The sequence below is a fragment of the Microcebus murinus genome, chromosome 2 (assembly GCF_040939455.1).
Source record: "Microcebus murinus isolate Inina chromosome 2, M.murinus_Inina_mat1.0, whole genome shotgun sequence".
Classification (NCBI taxonomy): domain Eukaryota; kingdom Metazoa; phylum Chordata; class Mammalia; order Primates; family Cheirogaleidae; genus Microcebus; species Microcebus murinus.
This window is the reverse complement of record NC_134105.1, coordinates 42,253,707-42,276,763: the sequence shown is the minus strand read 5'-3', so window position 1 is coordinate 42,276,763 and position 23,057 is coordinate 42,253,707. Positions and strand designations below refer to the sequence as shown.

At 38.7% G+C, this 23,057-nt stretch overlaps 1 protein-coding gene across 3 annotated transcripts in view; it reads left to right on the top strand.

Moving 5' to 3' along the window:
• Positions 1–334: 334 nt before the first annotated feature.
• USP24 (ubiquitin specific peptidase 24) overlaps positions 335–23,057 on the top strand; it is a 138,111-nt gene continuing 115,388 nt past the window's right edge. The window contains exon 1 of one of the 3 annotated variants that reach the window (XM_020289190.2): positions 335–902. In XM_020289190.2, coding sequence (XP_020144779.2) covers positions 585–902 — 318 coding nt within the window. In that variant the 5' untranslated portion in view covers positions 335–584. The remainder of the gene's footprint in view (positions 903–23,057) is intronic. The other 2 variants (XM_075998616.1, XM_075998608.1) reach the window with 2 other exon arrangements.

Sequence of the window (23,057 nt, the reverse complement as noted above, 5' to 3'; positions counted from 1 at the left end):
GCCCCGTCTCGGCGGGGCGTCCCGGGCGGAGGGCGGCGCGGCGGGCGCGGACTCGGCGAGCTGCGCCGCGGAGCAGCCCCTCCCGTCCGGGGAACCTGTTGCCGGAGAAATGGGCGGGCGGCGGCGGCGCGCCCTCCCTCGGCCCGGCCGGGCGGCTCGGCAGCGCTGCCCCTGCGCCCGCTCTGCGGCGCGGCCCCTCCCTCCGCTCCGTCCCTTAAAGCAAACAGAAGCGCCGCCACCCGTCGGTACGGCGAGCCCGGTCGCCTCCCGTGCGGCTTCCGGGAGCGGAGGCGCGGCCCCGCGGCCCGGGGAGGAGGAGGAGGAGGAGGAGGAGGGGAGGCCAACATGGCGGCGCGCAGGGCAGGGCCGGGCTGCCGCCGCGCCTGAGCGCCCCGCCGCCCTCGCCCGGCTCGCGGCGCCCACGCCCGCACCCGCCCGGCCCGGCGGCCCCGGAGCGCGCGGGGCAGGAGCGCAGGGGCCCGCCCGGGCGCGGGGGCGGCGCGGAGGCGGCGCGGCGCGGCCCGCCAGGCCCGGGACCCGCAGCGTCGCCGCTCGCCGGCCGGCGCGGCCCCGAGGCCCGAGCCATGGAGTCGGAGGAGGAGCAGCACATGACCACGCTGCTGTGCATGGGCTTCTCGGACCCCGCCACCATCCGCAAGGCCCTGCGCCTGGCCAAGAACGACATCAACGAGGCCGTGGCGCTGCTCACCAACGAGCGGCCGGGCCTCGACTACGGCGGCTACGAGCCCATGGACAGCGGCGGCGGCCCCGGCCCCGGGCCCGGCGGGGGTCCGCGCGGCGACGGCGGCGGGGACGGCGGCGGCCCCTCCCGCGGCGGCAGCACCGGGGGCGGGGGCGGCTTCGACCCCCCGCCCGCCTACCACGAGGTGGTGGACGCGGAGGTGAGGCGGGCAGCCCGGACCCCGCGGGAGAGGCCGGCGTGGACACACCCCGCTGGCTCGCGCCGGGGAGGGCGTGTGGCCCCGGGGGTATAGCGGGGCGGGGGCACGGGGAGACGGAGAATGGGGCGCCGGGCTCCATCGGGGCGTAGGTCACTGGACTGGGGTTGAGCGGGGAAAGGGGCTCCTCGGGGAGGGGTCCGAATGGGACGTGGGCGAGCAGAACTGGGCTGGGGCAGGGTGAGGAGGGGGCCCTTAGGCTTCCGGCCGAGGGGCCGGGGTCGGGGATCCCAGGAGGTCCAGGGCTAGTAGCGCGATGGGAGACGGACGCCTTAGCCTGGAGCTGTGTTGGCGAGGACGTGTGTGAGAGTCAGAAATGAGGTTCTAGTGGACTAGGCTAGGTCGCAGATCTCTCGGCACCAGGTTTCGGTAAAGGATTGGGGGAGGCACCAGGTTTGGAGTTTCAGAAAAAGTGGGATGGGCCAGCCAGGGTAGTGGGCTTTGCTAGGATCAGCGGACTGCTGGGGTTAGGAATGGGGTTTGGGTTTTAGCCAAGGGTCAGAAAGCGGGGACATTGAGCAGGGTCTAAAATGAGGAGGGTCTGGGCATAGACCAGGAATGACAGGACTTGATCTAAAGGTGGTGGGAGGATTTTTGCTGCAATAAGGTCTGGGGTGGGGGGCTGGACTGTAATAAGGACAGGTTTTAAAGCAGTGGAGATTGGTCTGAGAGAAGCCAAAGGTAAGAAGCCTGGGCAGGGGTGGGGACTGGAATTGGGAAATGAAGCTGGGACCAACTCTGGGTAAGTGGGGAGTACTTGTCACAGGTCAGAAATGAGGGAAGACTCTATGGGGAGAGGGATGGCAGTCCCACTGAGGCTGCTCTGCAGAGGGTAGGGAAGGGGGGGTGGGGGGGAGATAAATGGGAGTGGAGCAGGAGTTTGTCCAGGCTAATGGCTTTGATGGGAGATCTCAAGACTAGGTGGAGAAAACTAGGCCGGTTTAGTTTGGGAGGTGAGCAAGGAACAGGGGGAAGAAAATCGGCTTTTCCTACAATAAAGAAAAAAGATCAAACAGAAGCAGTAGTGCTTGTGAATAATTATTTTGCAGAAAAATGGCAACTCGTGGCAGGAATTTTGGTCAGATTCATTGGATAGTGCATTTCAGGGTCCAGTAGAGCAGCTTGGCCTGACCAAAGTAAGAGCACAGATCTCAAATAAATTGAGATTGTGTTTTTAGATAGATATATGAAATTGGACAATTCTTACCTAAGCTAAGCCTTCTAAAAGAATTCTTCCTGAGTAATGGTATATCCTTTTAATTGTATGCTTTTTGCATCAGATGCTTGGGCTAAAGTAGCATAGGAAAGAAGGTGGCACTTCAGTAAAAACAGGTTTCTGTGCAAGATTTCTTTGGTTTCCAGACTTTGGCACACTCGATAGATTGCCCTGTTACCAGTAACTCAACTGTATCATTGACTACTGTATGGAAGTAAAGATTGTTATTGTTCCTAGTTTGGGAATTAAAAAAAATTGCATATAATTAAGTAACTGTACTTAAGTCACTTTAAGAAATGAGCTTCTCCTTGCCAGTTCCCATCACTCCTCCCCTTGTTCCTTCCAGTTTTGACCCAGTTTTGAAATCAAGAAGAAAGCCCTGGCTTTTTTTTTTTTTTTCAAGACAGAATCACACTCTGTTGCCCAGGCTAGAGTGAGTGCCATGGCGTCAGCCTAGCTCACAGCAACCTAAAACTCCTGGGCTCAGGTGATCCTCCTGCCTCAGCCTCCCAAGTAGCTGGGACTACAGGCATGTGCCACCATGCCCGGCTAATTTTTTTCTATATATTTTTAGTTGGCCAATTAATTTCTTTCTATTTTTAGCAAAGATGAGGTCTCACTCTTGATCAGGCTGGTTTCGAACTCCTGACCTTGAGCTATCCACCCGCCTCAGCCTCCCAGAGTGCTAGGATTACAGGCATGAGCCACCAGGCCCGGCTTTTTTTGATGCTATTTGTGTAACTCTGCAAACCTTAGTGTATCTTCATTATATGAAAAATTTTATTCTTTTTTTTTCTTTGTCACACCTTTTAATTTCCTGTGATTGAGAAATCAATAAATTATAATGCTTGATGCATTAACCTTAGCTTACTGTCTGTACATTTAAGTACAAAGAATTGGGAGTGGCTTCTTTTTGAATGAATGGCTGACCCAGCAGTTTGCTTTCAGGTAAAATCCAGAGAATGTCCATCTTTTTAAAGCAAAGCGTCTAGTCCTTATTTTTCTTTGACTTGTGGGTGTGGCCTAGGGGAGGTTGCACAGTTTACTTTAGGGAGTTCAGGAGGGCTGGTGACTGATGCCACTTTACCATCAAGCATATTGGCAGAAGTTGGCAGGCTGGCACTTTCCTGACACACAGGAGCCTTGTAAGAGCATTTAATCCAAAGTTTGCCTCTGTGGTTTAGAAACCTGTGTGCATAAAACCTGTGCAGCTTGTTGGTCATCCTTATGGTGGGAAACTGAGGCTTTTGATCTTGGGAAATAGAGAAAGGTTCTAATTATTGTTGAGTATCTACAGCAGGCATCCTCAAACTAGCCTGATCGAGAGTGAGACCTCATCTTTACTAAAAATAGAAAGAAATTAATTGGCCAACTAAAAATATGTAGAAAAAAATTAGCCGGGCACAGTGGCACATGCCTGTAGTCCCAGCTACTCTGGAGGCTGAGGCAGGAGGATTGCCTGAGCCCAGGAGTTTTAGGTTCATAGTTTTTTTTTTTTTTTAACAATAGTCTGGCCCTCCAATGGTCTGAGGGACAGTGAACTGGCCCCCTGTTTAAAAAGTTTGAGGACCCCTGATCTACAGTGTGTCAAGCCATGTATTAGGTGCTTTATACAGTTTAATCCTCGGTATAAAGTTAAAACACTACCATTTTAGGAATATGATTATGTAGTTAGAGGCAGAGCCTGAATTTGAACCCAGGTCTCTTTGACTTCAAAGCCAGTGTGCTTTTCACTCTGCTTACTGGTTTTAGGATTGAATTCATTTGGTAGCAGTATGGATAAGAGGCAGGTTATGAAGCTACTGTGTAAGTCTAGGAATGATATGGTAAATGCCTAACCAAGGCATTAGGAATAGAATAATGGGTAGAATGAAAGAAGGATCATAGATTTTTTTAAGCAGAAGACTTTAGAAATTAATAATTAGTTCAGCTCCCTTCTTTTACAAATGCAGCCTTTCAGGCCCCAAAGGGGAAGTGGCTTGTCCTCTCAGAGTCAGTTAATAGAACCGGTGGAGCTAGAACTCAGGCCCTCTGGCTTTAAGACTGTCTCATTCTCCCTATCAGCTGCCTCTTTTTCAAAGAAAAAAGGGAGGGGTCCAGATTATGAGTTAAAGGGAAGGAAGAAAAGGAAAGAGTAAAACCTGGGTGAAAATTGTCAGCTATTGTATAATTTACCCTTTTTATTTCTCAAAACTGAGTCCCTGAAATTTCAATTTGTATTCTCTTAAAAATGTTTGAGAAAACACAGAATATAATATAATTGATATAAAAAGCAAAAATGATTAAGTTTATTTTATAAATATAAATATATTTTGGAGATAGAAATGGTTCTCTTTTAATACCTCCAGGTGCCAGGGCAGGGAATAGAGTAAACAGAACACGGAGTTTACATTCTCGTGAGTCTTTGTCCAGGCCTCTCATTTTACAAGAAGTGACTTCCCAAGGTCATGTAGCTAGTCAGGTAAATCAGTTTAGTAATTTGGGGCCCTGCTATAATTAGGATTTGGTTTAAAAATTACAATTTGGAAAGTACAAGCAGTTAACTTTTGGTCTGGTAGAAGCAAGGGAGAATGTAGATTAAAAAAAAAAAAAGACCCAGATATCTAGCAAACCCATAAAACTGCATAGAAAACCACCTTTTAAATATCTTTCAATTTTATGCTTTGCAGAAAAGTTGTGTTTGGTTCTCACTAGTATTGTTGGATGTAGATAATAGTTCGTTTTTTTTTTTTTTTTTTTGAGACAGAGTCTCACTTTGTTGCTCAGGCTAGAGTGAGTGCCGTGGCGTCAGCCTAGCTCACAGCAACCTCAATCTCCTAGGCTCAAGCGATCCTACTGCCTCAGCCTACTGAGTAGCTGGGACTACAGGCATGCGCCACCATGCCCGGCTAATTTTTTGTATATGTATTTTTAGTTGGTCAATTAGTTTCTTTCTATTTTTAGTAGAGACTGGGGTCTCCTTCTTGCTCAGGCTCCTTTCGAACTCCTGACCTTGAGTGATCTACCCACCTCCGCCTCCCAGAATGCTAGGATTACAGGAGTGAGCCACTGCTCCTGACCTAGATATAGTTCTTGTTTCTGAGTTTGCATTACTTCAAAACCTTTCCACAGCACACGAGAGTCTGTTGTATTATTAAAGAGAGTGAGATCTCACATCTCTCTAAATAACTTATCCTGATGTTTGACATTTTCCCCTACTCCCCAATTCTCCCCTGTTTTTTACATGTCTAATGTAAACCCCCACTGACCACTACTGAGTGCTCATTCCCTGTTCTGTTCTCCGCAGAATGGGGAGAGTTGGTCCTTTGGTCAGTAGAACCAGTTATTGTGTGCATCTCACAAAACTTAACAAATGTGAAATGTACCTTTATTATTAAGTCTCTTTATTTTGTCTTTAGACAATACTAAAATGGAATTTTTTGCAAGGAGATTTCACATTCATTGAGGAAATACCTTTCTTAGCTGTCTAGTTATGTTGATTAATATTTCCAGAAGTGATATTTAATATTATGATCTAACAAATATTGTGAACTCTTTGTTTTGTTCCTGTTTTAATGTGAATATATCTTTCTGGAGGAATTTTGTGAGAAGTATTTGCAAGATTTCATTGCTTTTTGTTTTTTAAGTTAAAGAGCCCCAAAGTTGGTCCTGCTGTGTGTATATCTAAATCACATAAAAATTAAAATCAAGTTAATTTGTAGTTACTTAATTTACCCCATTTCTGCCTCTGTTTTCCCGCTTTGGTAGTAGGTGGTAGTTATAAATGAATTGAAATTATAATACCCTCAATGTGCATATTAAGGTTTATATTAAAATTCATGTTTGTTTTTTTCCTGAAAGACAACAATCTTAGTACATTTTGAGTGTGGAGTAAATATCAAATGAGTAAATCTTAGTTAATTATTAGTGATTTGAATATATGACCAATACTTTGTGATTTGTGATGATTTAGTAAGTTAAAAAAGAAAGAATGCATTTAAAGATTTTAGAGTGAAAAATAGAAGAACCAAAATCAGTCAGAAGTAAATGAAATAAAAATAGGGAATCTTAAAGATGAATCAGCATAGCCTAATTTTTGAAATAAGAATTTGTTTATGATCTATATGTATCTCCCTTGGGAGTTAGGTGTATGAGTTCATCTAACGGTTGGATTATCACCTTGTAATTACCTGACCATTCACTTTTGGAATGAATATAATTCAGCATTAAGTGCCTTTTGTGTGTCAGTGGGTGTGTGGTTCTAGTGAAATCATAGTAGGTTGTGACAGCTTTATACAGCATAATAATATTGTTAGCTTAAAATTTGAAACCATTTTCAGTGTTAAAAAAGTAAATGTAATGTTTTAACAATTTCAGGAAAAGGTTTCAACTTTAATAGAAAAATACATCAAGTATACTTATATATTTTTATACTTACTGCCCAAAATATTATATGACATTTATTTGAATCTGAATGTGAAAGTAAAAAATTTTCACTTTTAATAAAGTATTAAGAAAGATTTAGCAGAATGCTTCAAATCTGGAGTTCAGTTTTCCAGGATATCTTTCATATTGGGCACCCCAGAGAGAAATAAGTGAACACATAAATACATATAATTGAACCATTTCAAAACACTCCCATAAATTGAATGCACTATAGCTCGTGTATTTCATTCGTGTTTAAACTTTTTTTTTTTTTAAAACACAGTTCCAACAAGTTTTAACATTATGTTTCCTGTCAAATTAGAATGGTTTCGTTAGGTTAGGCCGGGCCTGGTGGCTCATGCCTATAATCCTAGCACTCTGGGAGGCCGAGGCGGCTGGATTGCTCGAGGTCAGGAGTTCGAAACCAGCCTGAGCAAGAGGGAGACCCCGTCTCTACTATAAATAGAAAGAAATTAATTGGCCAACTAATATATATATATATATATATATATATATATATATATATATATATATATATATATAATTAGCCAGGCATGGTGGTGCATGCCTGTAGTCCCAGCTACTCGGGAGGCTGAGGCAGGAGGATGGCTTGAGCCCAGGAGTTTGAGGTTGCTGTAAGCTAGGCTGACGCCATGGCACTCACTCTAGCCTGGGCAACAAAGTAAGACTCTGTCTCAAAAAAAAAAAATTATAATGGTTTTGTGTAGTCCTTACATGAGCTGATGACTTTTAGAGGGAAGCCCATTTGACATTAGCAAGAAGGGCCAGTAGCAGCTCGTTGGTAAAGTAGGGGATGGGAAAACCTTAAAAGCAGACTCCAGCCCAGCAGGCCAGCAGTTTGTATAAGGTGACTTGAACCAGCTCTATGCGTTCCCTACCCTTGAGAGGATAACTGTATTTTTAATTATGTCACCATCAAGAAAAGGTTCTCGTATGTTCTATTTAAGAAAGGTTGGGAATGCATAATGTATTTTGGTAAGGTTTTCATCTGAAAAATAATGAAAGAGGAAAAAGAAAGTTGAACACAGAAAAGTCAGCTTCAGATACCTAGTAAAGTCAGATATGAGGACATTTCAGCCTGACGATACTAGATTGCAGAGATACTAAGAAAGTTGTACTTCATTTTCAAAAGAATAAAATTTTTTTTCTCACTTTCCTTTTAGAGAGTTTTAGTTTCTTTTTCATATTGTCACTTTTTTTAGTCACAATTGATCTATAATAATTTTTTGTTAAGCTCGTGTTTGTAGTGGGTGACATTATTTGTTTATTGTTGAGTTTTGGCAAGGTATTTTGTAACTATTTTGCTTTTATGTTATGTTTATGGGTTCACTTGTCTGTCCAGCAGTGAGAAATCTGGTTCCCACCATTGGTGCCTTGCATTTTCCATTTCGATGTGTGTTGTGTGCAAAGGAAATAGAATCTGCCTGTGTTAGAGATGATTACCCTAAGCGAGTTAAGTGAATGTATAACCATAGATTTGATTTGTTTTAGTTTATTCTGCAGAAAAGAACTAACACAATTAAGTCAAAATTTTAATCTGATAATCTTTCCAGAAATTAAAATGCTTCAGCTGTGATGCAGCAATCTATCGAACCATTTTCTAGGGTTGAGTTGAAGATTTGATTGTCTTCTTAGAAATAAGTAACATTGCAGGTACCCACTGAAGTTCTCCCACTTCTAAAGATAAGTGTAATTGTTCCAGCCCACAGTTTGCTTTCAAGCTAGTTATTTGTATTAGGAAATTCATTTGGCATTTATTTGTTATGCTTTCACTTAAGTTTATATTAGGAATATTTTATAAAACAATAACTTAATAAGCAGCGTGATACAGTCATCCCTCTGGTACCCGCAGGGGGGATTGGTTCCAGGGCATCTTCCTCCATGCTCAAGTCCCTGATGTAATGTTTGCATGTGACCTTTGCACATTCTTGAGTATACTTTAAATCATCCCTAGATTACTCATAATACCTAATACAATGTAAGTGCTGTATAAATAGTTGTTATACTGCATTGTTTCATATTTATATTTCTTATTATTTTAAATTTTTTTCAAATATTTTTTATTATGGTTGGCTGAATCCACAGATACAGAACCATGGACATGGAGGGCCAACTGTACTTACCTTCTTTATCAGTGGGTTTCCAAAATGGTTTCTGACATTGAAGTCTTTTTCAGAAAGACTTATTGGTCAGACATTGTTTTGCCAAGACTTTGCAATTTCTGCTTAATGTGCTATTAGAACTCAGCTTTTCATAAACAGGCCAACATTTCTTTTGCTTTTTTTTCCCCCTTCCATTTCTTACTCCTATATTGTTAATTTTGGTTGAAAATTGAATTGCTTTTTGAAACCTATAGTTGGTCATCTGCAGTGAAGCATTTTGGTAGCAATTTAAAATGTATTTCCGATCCTAGTAAATATGAAGATACTTTGTACCCTGAGTGGCAACGCCATCTATCAGTTGTCTTGGTTACTCTAGACTCTTTGTTCTCTTCTCTTATTGAGAAGCCTGTAAACTCTAACCCTAAATATCTTTCCTGCTCCTTCTATTTCCATTGTTACTGCTCTGTTTTTTTCTTGTCCCTTTTTATTACTGTTTCTCTGTGCCACTCACACTGGTACCAGAATGATCTGTCTAAAATGCAGATTTGAATGGAATAATCTTGGTTAAAAGTATTTGGGTTGTTCCTCATCTGCTGTAGGTAAAATCTGAACTCCATTTCTTTCAGGGTCTCTAAACTTATCTATCTGGTCCCGTCTCCTGCCTTCCTGTTCTGAGCTCTCTCTTCCAGATTAGGTGCCACCTACTTCTCTGCCATTGGCCCTTCTCCCCAGTGTCTCCTCTGCCTGCTAACACTAAGTCATTCTCCAAGGTCAGCTCAAATGCCACTGCTCTTTAAGGCACACTCGTCTCATACCAGTACATTCTCCCACTGCGTTTTGCCACGTATACCAAGGAAAGCAATGATGGCTTTTCAGTTAAAAAATGATATGTTTACATATATGTATCGATTTTGCCTTTAAGCTTGGGGAGCTTAACGGACTGTTTCTTTTTTAGGACTTTTTAGGACTGTTTCTTTTTATTTCTGTGTCCCTAATATTCCTGGCTCACAGAAATATTTGATTGGATAGAGAGATGACTAAATGGATGGATGGAAAGAAAATTTTAAATGAAATGACAAAGAAACCAAATGGTATTTGAAAGAGTGTTAAACCAGGGATTTGGAAGACTGTACATTTCTGTTCAGTTTGCCTTTCTGAGCCTCAATTCTCTCCTCTATAAAATGGGCATCTTAGACTAGACCTCTTGTTAAATTTTTTCATTCGTTAACCTCTTTGAGAAATTAGAAGCTATGGGGCCTCTCATGTATACATGTAAATATGCACACTTAATTTTTAAAATAAGCTGGTGCTAAAATATTAATACTGTTATTTTGGGGTGATAGGGCTATACTCTCCCTATTTTTCTGTAAAGAATCTTATTTAATGAGCTTTTAAAAAGTATACAAACTTTATTAAAATAAATAAAGACAAACCAAACTGTGGTATCCATTAAGATGAGATACCACAGTTAAAAAGACTGAAATATTTTTTAATTCTTAGAAAATATTGCAAATTATTTGAAAAATAATTTGACTCTCAAATTATTTAAAAACTTTATTACTAAGGAAAATGAAATATAAAAAAGATTTGTTTTTTATCTGACTGAAGTATGGAAAAAAGATACTGTTTCCTAGCATATCACTGGGAGTATTTTTCTTTAATCTAGAACACATATTTGATTATCCTGCTGTTATATAGTTTCTGGTTATTTCTAGCTATAAGAAAACTGTGGCAAAGAAAATGCGATTTTCAGCAGGACTTTTCACATTGAGTACTGGTTTACGCTTTAATGGAGATTCTATTTAGTTGCTTTTCCTGCTTTTCTGTTCTGTTCTTCGTGTTCCCCTAAGCAACCTCAGTGTCTCACAGCATTTTGCCTTGTTAGTTGGTTTTGGGACATTGTTATATGTGATTCCACTGTGTGTTTTGATTGATCTTTAGATTACCTGCTAGCTTTTGAAGAGTCTCAAAGGTCTGTGACTCTATTTTGAAAACAGCTGTCTTTAGACCACTTTTATTTTTTCCAAAAGGACATTGTACAAATGAACACAGTTGGCTGACACAGCCTTCTCTTGTGGCCTCTGTTCCTGTGACCTGTGGCAGTGTCACCCACAATTGTTGGGCGGTGGTGGCCTCCAAACACAGTTTCGTCTGTTGTTTTCAAGAGGGGTTCCACTCACTTGACTCTTTCTGTCATTTATGTACTTCACTGTACCCTCTCTCATGTGTGTTTGCACATTTTTAAGAGGGTGGGACTACCACTTTTGTTGTTTTTATTAAACAGAGAATAATTAAAGAGTTTTCAGGAAAAAAGCTCTCCATTTAAATTAAATAATGGTTTGGATCAAATTCCAATGGTAAAAACAGGCATTATACCGAAGAGGTCAGAGCAGCAAAACAGCTAATGGCCCATTTAACAAAACAGCCATTCATTTAGTAAGTTTTTATTGAGAATTTACTGTGTGCTAGTCTCTGAGCTAAATGTTGGGAGTGAGTACAGTGGTGAACACACCAGCCATAGTCCCTTCTCTATTATGGATTGAAGACTAGTAGATTTTTTTATGCCCTAAGTCTAATAAATTATTTTATTTCAGAAACTAGAGTTCTTGAAGAGTTGTGGGTTTAAATATGAAAGAGCTCAGATCTGTCAAAAGCATTTGGATAGTGCTTAGGAACTTTCTGTGATGCAATTTGATCTATAGTGGTATCTGTTGCCAGGAAACCAAGTGATATTTTTTTCAAGCAGTATTTCTTTAGTGTCATGGAATGTACAGAATTTGTATTTATTTACTTGTGAGATGTTTAATATTAATAGGTTGATGATTCTTTCAACCAGTATCTTTTTAAAGAATTGTTCTAATTATTTTAATGAAATGGCATTACTTTTTTTCCTAAAAGCATGAATGTATAAGTTTTTCCCAGGAAAGAGAAATTGTTCTAGGAACTGGTCTATGGCTAAAAATCTATTATGATTGTTGATAATACAAAAAAAATTATTTTTAAGCTGAAGGAATGTTGGTAATTTTATAATAGACTTGGTGGTGGAAATAGTAACAACTCTGTGAATGAAAACCTGTCTGGGATTAGTAAAATCAGCGATCCTTAGTTTATTAGTATTTTGTTTTTGTGATCGGGTTTATATTGGAGTGGGCTGTGCTAAAATAATACTTAGAAAATATTAGTAATTTTCCTTTTGTGAGGTTTCCTTCTCATGATGTCTGCTTCATTTTGAAATATTATGATGAGTTATAGTAGCAACAAATCATCCTATTTTTCACTAACAGTTAAGGTGTCATATATATGTACACACATGTACATATATACACACGTACATACATACACGCACACACTTATTTTTGAGAAAATGTCAGATATCTGTTGAGCAGCCAGCCTCTTCAGTGTTGAAAGTAAGCCAGCCAAATATCTGTAATTCGTACCATACAAGCAATTGGTTCATGATATATGGGCAGATACACTGGCATCTGTAAAGAATAGCAAGCAAGTCCTGTTTGCTTTTCATTACTTTGAGCTTTATATGGTTGAAATATAGAGCATGTCTGTAGTAAAGGAATTTTAAGCATTTCTTAAGAAGTATCGAAGATCAGAAATGATGTTGTTATAATGATTATAGTGTGAGAGAAAAATACTAAGACTACTTAGCAAGATATACTTCATAAAACAGCAAAAGTAGCTATAGAACTGAGAATATTTCCTGCTTTTCCTTCTCCTTATTCCAGTAAATAAAACTAAAGGATTAAAATTGAAAATTTATTTCAGAGCTGAAAGGGACCATGGAGATCTGGTGGTGTTGAATCTTCTCAGTTTAGGTGTGAGGACCTTGACTCTTGGCTCATTAGCAAAGTCAGTTTATGTTTACTTTATGTTTACTTTACATACTGTCTTTCTGGCATGAGGAAGTCTTTGACTGTAAGTCATCTTTAATATAGCCTTCCTTATAAACTTTCTGTATTTTAACCATCACCATTTCCTTTGTTAGATATATAGTAGTGTTGGTTTCCCCTTATCTGTGACAGAGGTTATCTTGCTCTCATTCTGCATTTTTTAAACTTCAGCAGTTATTCATGAGTTTAAAGATGGTGGGAGTTGGGACGGGAAAGGCTAAGGTGATTGCTGTGGCTTGGAAAGGTACTGTGTCAGTCTGTCTGCTTAGCATCCCTGAACACCTGATCCCCTGCTGGAGTCTATCCACAGTTGTTTGTGGTATTGAGTACTTTAAAATAAGCTTTAAGAGTCAGTATACAAATCTCTTGAAACAGTATACCACCTAATTTAATAATTATGTTTCAGATGTGTGACCTTTTGTTCCTTAAAATTAACCTTTTTGTTCTCTATGTATCAAACACAGTGATTATAACAAGTATCAACTGGGATATATTGTACACTTGTAGGTTTGAAATTAAACATTTTGAATGATACCTTAGAAAGGTGTTAATATGCTGAAAATATAACACTTGCTTTTGATTGTATGTATTTTAATGAATACAGAAATAAAACACAGTGCATACTAATGAACTCTTAAAGGATACTTTAAAAAAAATCAGCCTTAAAATAATACCAGTTCCTTTTATGACTTCCTGCCTGTGCACATGCTTTTTCTCCTACCTGGCATTCCCTCCCTCCTTCCCTCCCTCCCTCCCCCCCCCTTCCCCCTCCCTCCTCCCCCTCCCCCTCTCCGTCTCTTCCCCCTCCCCCTTTCTCTTGCCGTGTTGGTGTGGCATCAACTTGATCCTTGTATTTGATCCTTTCTCTACAATCTAGATTTAACATAGGCTTGCTGTTTGCAGAGATAGGGTTGGAACATTCTCCTTATCTCAGGCCTGCAAGTCCCAAGAGACTCTAAATGCTAACATACTACAAATCCTGTTAATGACTTTTGCTAATGGTTTTCTATCAGGGATTGGTACCTGCCATTATACTTCTTCCCATTCATTCTTCCCTCCTCCGAGTTTAAAAGTGCCTTCTTGAGTTTGAATAGAAACCCTTACAAACTTCTGTTATAGCATTTATGCCATTGTATTGACATTGTTTTTTATTTGTCACCCATATTGATTTGTGAGTCCTTTGAGGGCAGGGTCTGGTCTTCTGTATTTGCTCTAAAGTCCAGGGTAACCCTTGATATAGGGAAATATTTAGTTGCATCACCCTTTTGGAGCACATTCTTTCAACTCAACGTGTATCACAGAGTCTCTTAAAACTAATCTTACCTAAAATACCCTACTGTATAGCTTGAAGGCAACATACTTTTTTGGGTAGTCTTTTAGCAGATTTCTGTTATGGTGTTTACCTTATATTAGTTTTTGGGAAGGAACTTTTTTGAACTGTTGCCAGTGTCTTTATAATAGACACAATTTTGAACATATTAAATTTGAGGTGTGGTATTAAGTACCACCCTATTTGCATTATGTTTTCTCTAGCTCACATAGAAAAGTATTGTACACAGGAAAGAACATAATGGATGCTAAAAGAAACAAACCTTTTTTTAGCCTTTTGTAGGACTGTTTGCCAGTCTGTTTTTATATAGTTTTGTTACATGGCTTAGTTGAGCTCTACTTCTGTAAGGAGATTATTTGCAGAGGTTGTCATTTCTGGAGAGGAAAGAGAAAACATGCTGCAGTATAATTAAAGCAGGATTTATAATGTTGTTTAAGATTGTCATGTTTGTTTCATTTTTCCTCTATAATAATGATTAATGATGTTACTATTAATCCAAGTGAGTTTATTTTGAAGTAAAGCTATTGAGACACTGTTCATTTTTTCTCTTCCTTTCTCATCCCAATTAAATAAAAATGTGTGTGGAAGGGGGAAAGAGAGTAATGTGGTAACCCTTTGTTCAACGCCAAACAATCTATTGAATGTCTTTGGCTCCCTTCTGGCTTCAGCTAAGATATAGCCCCTGCTTTTAAGGAGTTCATAGCCTGTGTTTCTGAAGGGTAGTAGAGACGGCTAGCATCAGATTAGAATCACACTTGGGTTGCTTTTACAGAATAGCTTGTCACTGTAAGGACCTCCGGCTGCCCCAGGAGATTCTGACAGAGTGGGAACTTTGGAGAAAAGTATTTAGTAAAATGTTAGAAAATGGTCAGCTGCAAATCCAAAGTGGGTATAATTTGATTTGTATGCTAGATGTATTTTTCCCAAGTTTTTTATCTTGAATAATTACCAATCTATAGAAGTTGAAAGAATAATACAGTGAACACTTGCATACCCTTCACCTTGATTCAACCTTTGCAAACATTTTGTCACATTTGCTTTTCCTTTCCTCTGTCTCTAAAGAGACATACACACACAAACATTTTTTTTTCTTGAACCTTTGAAAATAAATTGCAAATATCATCACACCTGACTCCTAAATATTTCAATGTTTATCTCCTAAGGACAAAGACATGCTCCTACAGAACTGCAATACCATTATCTCACAAAGGGAACTTAACGTTAATACAATAATATTATATGTGATTTAGTCCATATTCAGATTTCTCCACTTATATTAATATTCTCTATAGGCTTTAAAAAATAATACAGGATTGAATCAGAAATTATGCATTACATTTGATTGTCATATCCCTTTAATCTGGATTCTAGAATGGTCTTTCCATCTTTTTAGTCTTTTTATACTGATGCTTTTGAAAAGTCTAATCCAATTTTCTTACATTATTTTTAAAAGATTTTATGATTGAATAATTTTAAATACCCAGAGAGGTTTTATTATCTATTAAGGTAATAAGGAAAACTGAACAAAAGTATTACTTTATTTCATGACATAATTTGTTCTCTGCTTTGTTCACCCTTTGTAAGATTGCATTTGTTGAGCTTTCAACAAGGTAAAGGTAAAACAATAAAGGTATATAATACCTTTATTTTGGTCTTTAATAGAACTTTAGCATTTTTAGAGGTAGAAGGGGTCTTGGATCTATAGGTAAACATTTTCATTTTATAGATGAAACTGAAGTATGGAGATGTTAAGTCTTATCTAAGATGGTGGTTCTTAACCAGGGGTGATTTTGCTCTCTGCCCCCAGGACATTTGGCAAAGTTTGGGGATCTTTTTGGTTGTCACAAATAGAAGGGTACTACTCCTGGCAACTAGGGTGTAGACGCCAGGGATGCTGCTAAACATCTTACAATACAGGGCTGTCCTCCTTAACATTAAGCCTAATGAATTATTTTATGACTATAAGGATTAAGGCAAATTAGAACTTATTGTTTGAGAGAACATGGAGTATCCTAAAGAGAAAAATATGAAAGTGTTTTCAGTGGGGTTTTATTCCTGTAAGTAAAAATTTGTGGAGAATAACCATTTAAGAGCCCTTTAGATAACCATAATAGCACTTTACTTTTGTGTATATGAGGTTTGAGTTTACAAAGCATTTTCACATACATTATCTTATTTAATACTCACAAAACCCTTTTGTAGTTAATAAGCAAAGCACATAGCATTCTCCTTTCACAAGTGAGGAAATGAAGGTTCATAGAAAATAACATCCTATCTAATTATGGTCAGGTAGATGTTAGTCAGAATTACTTGGAGACAGATTTAAGTTGAACCTTTCTGCCAAAAAGAAATAGGTAATCTCAAAAATGTCCCAGATGCCTGGTCACTAGATATATTTAGAAAGAGGTTCTGGGATACCGCTGGAGACATTGTACAGGGGATTTAGGTATCAGATAAAACTTCAGACACTGGAAGTAGAATGCAGAATTAGATACAGCTCCTGTTACAGAGTATCGCAATCTTATTGGGGAGCCAAACTTGAAAATAGCTGAAGTTTAGTACAACTCAGTAATTGATGTTATGGAGATAGATGAAAGTGCTTTACAATATGCCATACTCTCTCTTTAGTGCCTGTCTACACATACAGTTCTCTGTGCTTAGGGTCCCTTCCCTCTTTCATAAGTATTTATTAGGTGCTTAGTATTAACTTATTCATTTACCAAGTATTTATTGGGTACCTACTCTGTCTCAGGGACTGTTATTATGGCACAAATAAAACAAAAATTCTGCCCTGGTGGAGATTATATCCCAGCAAGGAGAGGCAGACAACAAACAAGTAAAATGTGAGATGATTTTAAGTACTATGGAAAAAAAAATCAAGCAGGCAAGGGGAGAGATCATGCTAGACTGGGGCAGGGTATAATGAAGTCTGCTTTTTAAGTAGATTATTTAGAGAAGGCTTCACTGAGAAGGTTATATTTGAACAAACACCTGAAGAAGGTAAGGAAGCAAACTGTGGTTATCTGAGGGAAGAGCATTCTAAGGGATCAGAAAACTTTTTCTATAAAGGGCTCGAGAGTAACTGTGTGAGGCTTAGTGGGCCATATAGTCTCTGTTGCAGCTACTCAGCTCAGCTGCCGAAGTATGAAAGCAGCTATAGACTGTAGGTAAACAAATGTGCAGGTCTGTGTTTCAATAAAACTTTGTTTACAGAAACAGGCAGTGGGCAGTACTTTGCCAACTCTTCCTTTAAGTGGAAGGAACACTTAATGCAAAAACCCAGGGTAGGAGCAGGGCTGGCATGCTTGAGCAGTATCTGGGAGGCCAGTTTGGATAGAACTCAGTGAAGGAGAGGTAGGGGAGAAGTCAGCTCCTTATTAGGCAACAGTAATGATAACTTTTTGTCAGAATGAAGAAGGAAGACATTGATGGTTTTGAACAGGGAGATAACCTGATCTTATGGGAAAGATCAGGTGTTGTTTTTGAACATGTTAATTTAAGACACCTAGTAGATGCTCTAGTGGAGTTATCAGAAAGGGAGGTGGATATATGCCTAGCGTCCAGAGAAGAGATCTGTACTGGAGCTAAAATGATTGAGTCTTCAGCTTAGAGATGATATTTAAACCTTAAAGCATGCATTCTCAACAGAGGTAATATCACTCCAACGGGAGGCAAAAGTTGGTTCTTGGGAGAGGTGAAAAAAAAGTTAGATATTACAATGGATTGCTCCAAAGCTCACCCCTACTCAACACAGTCTTATTCCTTAGTATTTAATTTCCTTGGGCATGGGGTGATTCAGAAAAAAATGTCTAAAACATCTCCTTTGAGGGGTGATAATGAAAACTAGGTTGAAAAACACTCCATTTGATTTGACTCAATGAGATCATCAAGGGAGTGGGTATAGGTAAAGTAAGGAAGTGGACTGAGCACAGCTCAGAAGTGCTCTGCAGTGTTTAGAGACGGGTGTGATGAGGATGAACTAGCAGAGGAGCAGGAGGAGCGGCTAGTGAGGTGAGAGGAACTGGGCAAGAGCTCTGTCCTGGAAGCCAAACGGAGGATGTATTTCCAGGAGGAAGTGATCAGCTGTGTTACGTGTTGCTGATGGGTCAAGTAAAATGAGGAACAAGAATTAACCATATATATAGGTTGTGGTGAAGAAGTTAGATATTTATTTACTTAGGTCTCATATTATTTCATTTAGTTATTACTTCATTGACTAGGGTGGGTCCCCCTTTTTGTCTTTCATTGTGGTAAAAAATACATAAAATTTACCATCTTAACCTTTTTAAAGTGTACAGTTTGGTGTATTAAGTATATTCACATTATTGTGGGACAGATCTCCAGAAATATTTTCTCTTGCAAGTCTGAAACTCCATAACCATTAAGCAGCAACTCTCCCTTTTCCTCTACCCCTCAACCCTTGGCAACTACCCTTCCACTTTGTGCTCATATGACTTAGACTGCTTTAGATACCTCATATAAGTGGAATCTTGTAATATTTTTCTTTTTCTGACTGGCTTATTTCACTTAGCATAATGCCCTCAAGGTTTGTTCATGTTATAGTATGTGGCAGGATTTCCTTCCTTTTTAAGGCTTATGTACTTTCATAGTATTTTATAAGAATAACATGCTCCTTACAAGAAATTGTAATTCCTTATTGTCTTTTCTGCTGATAGACTGGGCATTTCCAAGCTTCAAAGGCAGAATATCTTTGTTTTATTCATCAGTGTATTCACAGCCTCTGCAAACCTGTCTCTAAAAAAAAAAAAAAAAAAAAAAAAAGGGAAGAAGAAAAAGACAAAGTATTTTACTTTGCTTGAAGGAATATTGAAAATTTTGTTGAAGAGATGATGCTTGAATGGGTTTTGAAGAAGAAATAGGAATTTATTTAAGCTGAGAAAGGGCATTCTAGGGCAAACTAAGCAGAGGAAACAGGATACAGCTATGCATGGTTCATGCGAGGACCTTGGGTGTACACAGGGGCCTGAGAAGTTCAGTGTAGCTAGAGCAGAGGGGTTTGGAAAGTGGCAGGTCAGGTTCTATTTGTAGGTTGTGGTCAGATGGTGAAGAGCCTTGGCAAGGCAAGAAGCTTGCTTTTATTCTCTAGATACCTCTAGGCAGCCGGGAGCTAAGGGAGCTTCCTGAGCAAGCGAGGGATAGCATGTTGGGTTCCTTTTGGGTGTGGGGGTTGGGGTTAGGTTTTTGGTTTTTTTTTAAGGAAGATCATTCTGATGGCACTTTGTGGTGATACAGAGTGGTAGATGGGACAGCTGTTATAAGTGTTGCAGCAGCCCAGTCCCCACATGATGAGGACCTCAGCTAATGCTGCTTGGCAAGGAGAGGCTGTTAGGAGAAATTTCTGAAGTAAAATCATTGTGATGTGGTGACCAACTGGTGGAAAAAATGACAAAGTTTCAGAGATTAGAAATACTAGTGAACTAACACATTTGAGGCAGAACACTGAATTTTTTGCAGATATGGTAAATTCAAAGTGCCTAATTTAAGTCACCAAGGTTAGAGAATGTAGCAGAGAGAGAGAGAGAGTCATCTGAAGCTTGAAGAGAGGGCTACTTACTGTATTTTATGCTGCTGTTTGCCATAGTTGGCCCTCTGTGTTGATTATCTCTCATCTGTGTAGTAATCTTGCAAACCAAGCACCATCTTGTTTTTCATTGAGGAAAACTAAGGGACGTAGAGGGTTAAGAATCTTACTCAAGATGACACATGTAGCAAGTGGTGGTGACAGAATCTACATTTAGATATTTTGTATTCCTGTATACAATAAAGGAAATTTCAACAAAATTAATAATGAAAGATATTAATAATTGCTTTCTAGAACTTTAGATTAAGTTTTAATGGATTGAAAAATACTAGTGCTTTGGAAAGAAAGAAATTTTAATTGGTTATTCTCTGTTACCTTCCCAAATCTTAGTTTTGGGTACATTATATAAGTTTTGTTTGTTTGCTTTTTGGTTTGTTTTTTTCTTTCCTTTTTTTTATATAGCCTCCATAGAATGTATGGTTTTTGTAAAAAACATTTTGCCTCCCTTCTGCAATGATGCTTTTTGAGCCCGTGACATTCTACCAGTTTTAGGAGGAATTGGAATACATCCACATGTAGTTAATCTAGAGCATGAGATTTGGAGAAACCTTGACTTAAATTTTTATCCCATTCTGAACACATGAATGACTGTTGGTGTTAGGCAAGGGACCATAAAAAATGTGATTTTGGGTAACTTCATCTTATTTGAGGCTTAATTTGTTTGCTCATCTAAAAAATGAGGATGATAATTCTTACCTCATGGGGTTTGTGAAGAATTAAATGATAATATATATGTATATGTACTTTCCATAGTAACTGGCACAATTCTTGACACATAGTAGCTAGGTACTCAGTAGATGTATTAGTTCTTCTTTCCATACACTCATTTTACTCTCATCTGCATTTATCTAAATCCCCTTCGCCATATTTCCCCTCCTTCCTACTGTCTGTTAAAACCAAGGGTCCAACATATCTCCAGTCACTGGGGATGTCAAGGAAATTGGGACTGGAACCGCTACCTAATTTTTCGATCCTAGGATCAATGATCTGTAAGTTCCAAACCTTAAATCTAAGTGAAAGTATGCACCCTATGTGTAAGATACCACCTTTGAATTATAAGACAACTTCTCATGAAAACCTTGTCTCTGTATGTTCTGAATACAGTCATCCTTCAATATCCATGGGGAACTGGTTCCCCCGTTGGATACCAAAATTTGTAGATGCTGTATTATTTGCTTATAGCCTAAACACATCCTCCTATATACTTTAAATTGTCTCTAGATTACTTATAAATACCTATTACAGTGTAAATAGTTGTCATACTGTATTGTTTAGGGAATAATGACAGGAAAAAAATGTCTGTACATGTTCAATACAGATGCAACCATCCATTTTTCTTTTCCAAATATTTTCAATCCATGGTTGGTTGAATCCATGGATGCAGAGGGCTGATTTTACATGAATAACCAGCAAAGAAAGGTTATTGCAGGGACCACACACAAAAAAGCCAGCTTTTGTAGAATAGTTAGGAAATTATTTACCACTCGTAACATGGAATGAAAGTGCATTCTAGCAAAACAATTTGCAAACATACTTGAGACACAATATATTAGTAACTTGGGGACTGCCATCATCTCTTCTTTTTCTAGGAAACACTATTTTAGGATTTATTTTCTCTAATCTGAAATAACAGAAGAAACATCATATCTGCATATAACTGTTCCTGAATTGCTTTGAAAAATATTTAATAAGATTGACAATCTCAAGATTTAGTGGAAGTTATTATAAATTAGTGACTTTGAATCAAATGTTCATATTTGCATATTTTTCCTTGACATGCATGCATGATACTAATTGTCATTTATTTTAGGTAATAGACAAATCTGTTTAAAATCCTTATGGAGAAATCAGTCTATCTTCATTTTTCTATACATTGATCAGAAATTTAGAAGTTCTTTTGAGTACATGTCGGCCTATAGGATAGTTCAGTAATTGAATTTAGTATTAAACTTCTAGCAACATTAGCAATCTCTTATCCATTAAGTTGAATAATTTTCTTTATCAGCATTTGTTGAGTCAGTGGGCAGACAGGCACTTAATCTCTATGCTAGCAGGTTTTGTTTCTTTCAACAAGGAAGACTTACATTTTAATGATGTATCCTTATTGAGTTCAAGCCCTTTTAAAAACTCAATGAAGGTAGTTTTCTACATAAATGTTAAACTCTGTTATTAACTCAAAAGCTTGCATGATGTTATCTTAAAGCTCATTTGCAAGGGTTAGGTAAATATTTTTATGTACTCAGTCCCCAGTTAAGATATTGCCTATTCATTACATTTTTAGAAGGGGCAAATTTCTGGATATGAGTGGTGACATATGAATGAACATGGCTAATTGCAATTTATAATATAAAAGGTATACAGGAATATATTTTTGTCAAAATAAACTACATGTTAAATCTTAATATCTTTGCTAAACTCTGTGGGGGGTAGATTCACACTATATAGTAACAGCATTTATCAATTCTATCAAAAACTTAAGTTCCAACAATTAAAAATACTATTACTATGTTGATCCTATAAGTAGGTTAATAATAATCCTTAATCTGAACAGTTTGCAAATAGATAAAGTTATAATCACAACTGTTTGAGTTCCTAGCATCTTTATGATACTATCAAGTATTGTGGGAGATACAGAGATCTTTTTTCTATTTTCATTTGTATTTATGGACATTAAAAAAATTACATATTTAGGAAATAACTTAAAATAATGAAGAAGTGTGAGTATGCATCCAACAATGTTAATTGTTTTGATTTTAATCATAAATTGGCCAATTCAGAAATCATAATTTAACACCTAACTCATTTTTTTCTTGAACAACTGAATACACATGATTTAGTGTTACTAGAAATTTTTCAGGTTAAAAGTGACAGTCAAGAATTGTTGGCAAGCTCATTTCTCTTCTGCCTTAGTGCCAGAATTGCACATCTCTAACAAATGCCTGACTTACATGAATGTTAGAAAATATTTTATAAAAATTATTTTTAAATTTTAAATGAATTTGATGGGATATCGTAATAAAATGCAGTAAAGACATTGCCTAAAGTAGTAAAAAGTCTAAAAATGTTGAGGTTTATTGCTTAATGCACTTTAAAAATAAATTAGTACTGGCTTTAAAATAATGTGATCTGTAACTTTCTGCCTAGAACACCATATCCCTTAAACTTCTTCAACTATTACACATACACATATTTGTTCTTGCTGAACATACACAGGGACATCCACAGGCTGGCTTGACGCCTCTTCACCCCCCTTCTTTACTACCACATTGTCCTGTTCTTTACAGATAAAAATTGTGTCTTTGTCCCCAGCACAAGGCACCTTGTCTGGAGCATAGCACACTTTTGATAAATATGTTTCTAATCAATTTAGAATCAGTGATTGTTAATGGTTACTTTTGTATCATTTGGATTTCCCATCTAATGAGAAAATGGTATGTTACATTCCAGAGTTCTTATGAAAAGCCCAATGCATTATGTCTGTTGGGAGCTATTTTGCAATAGGACTGAGCTGCTTTGGGTGT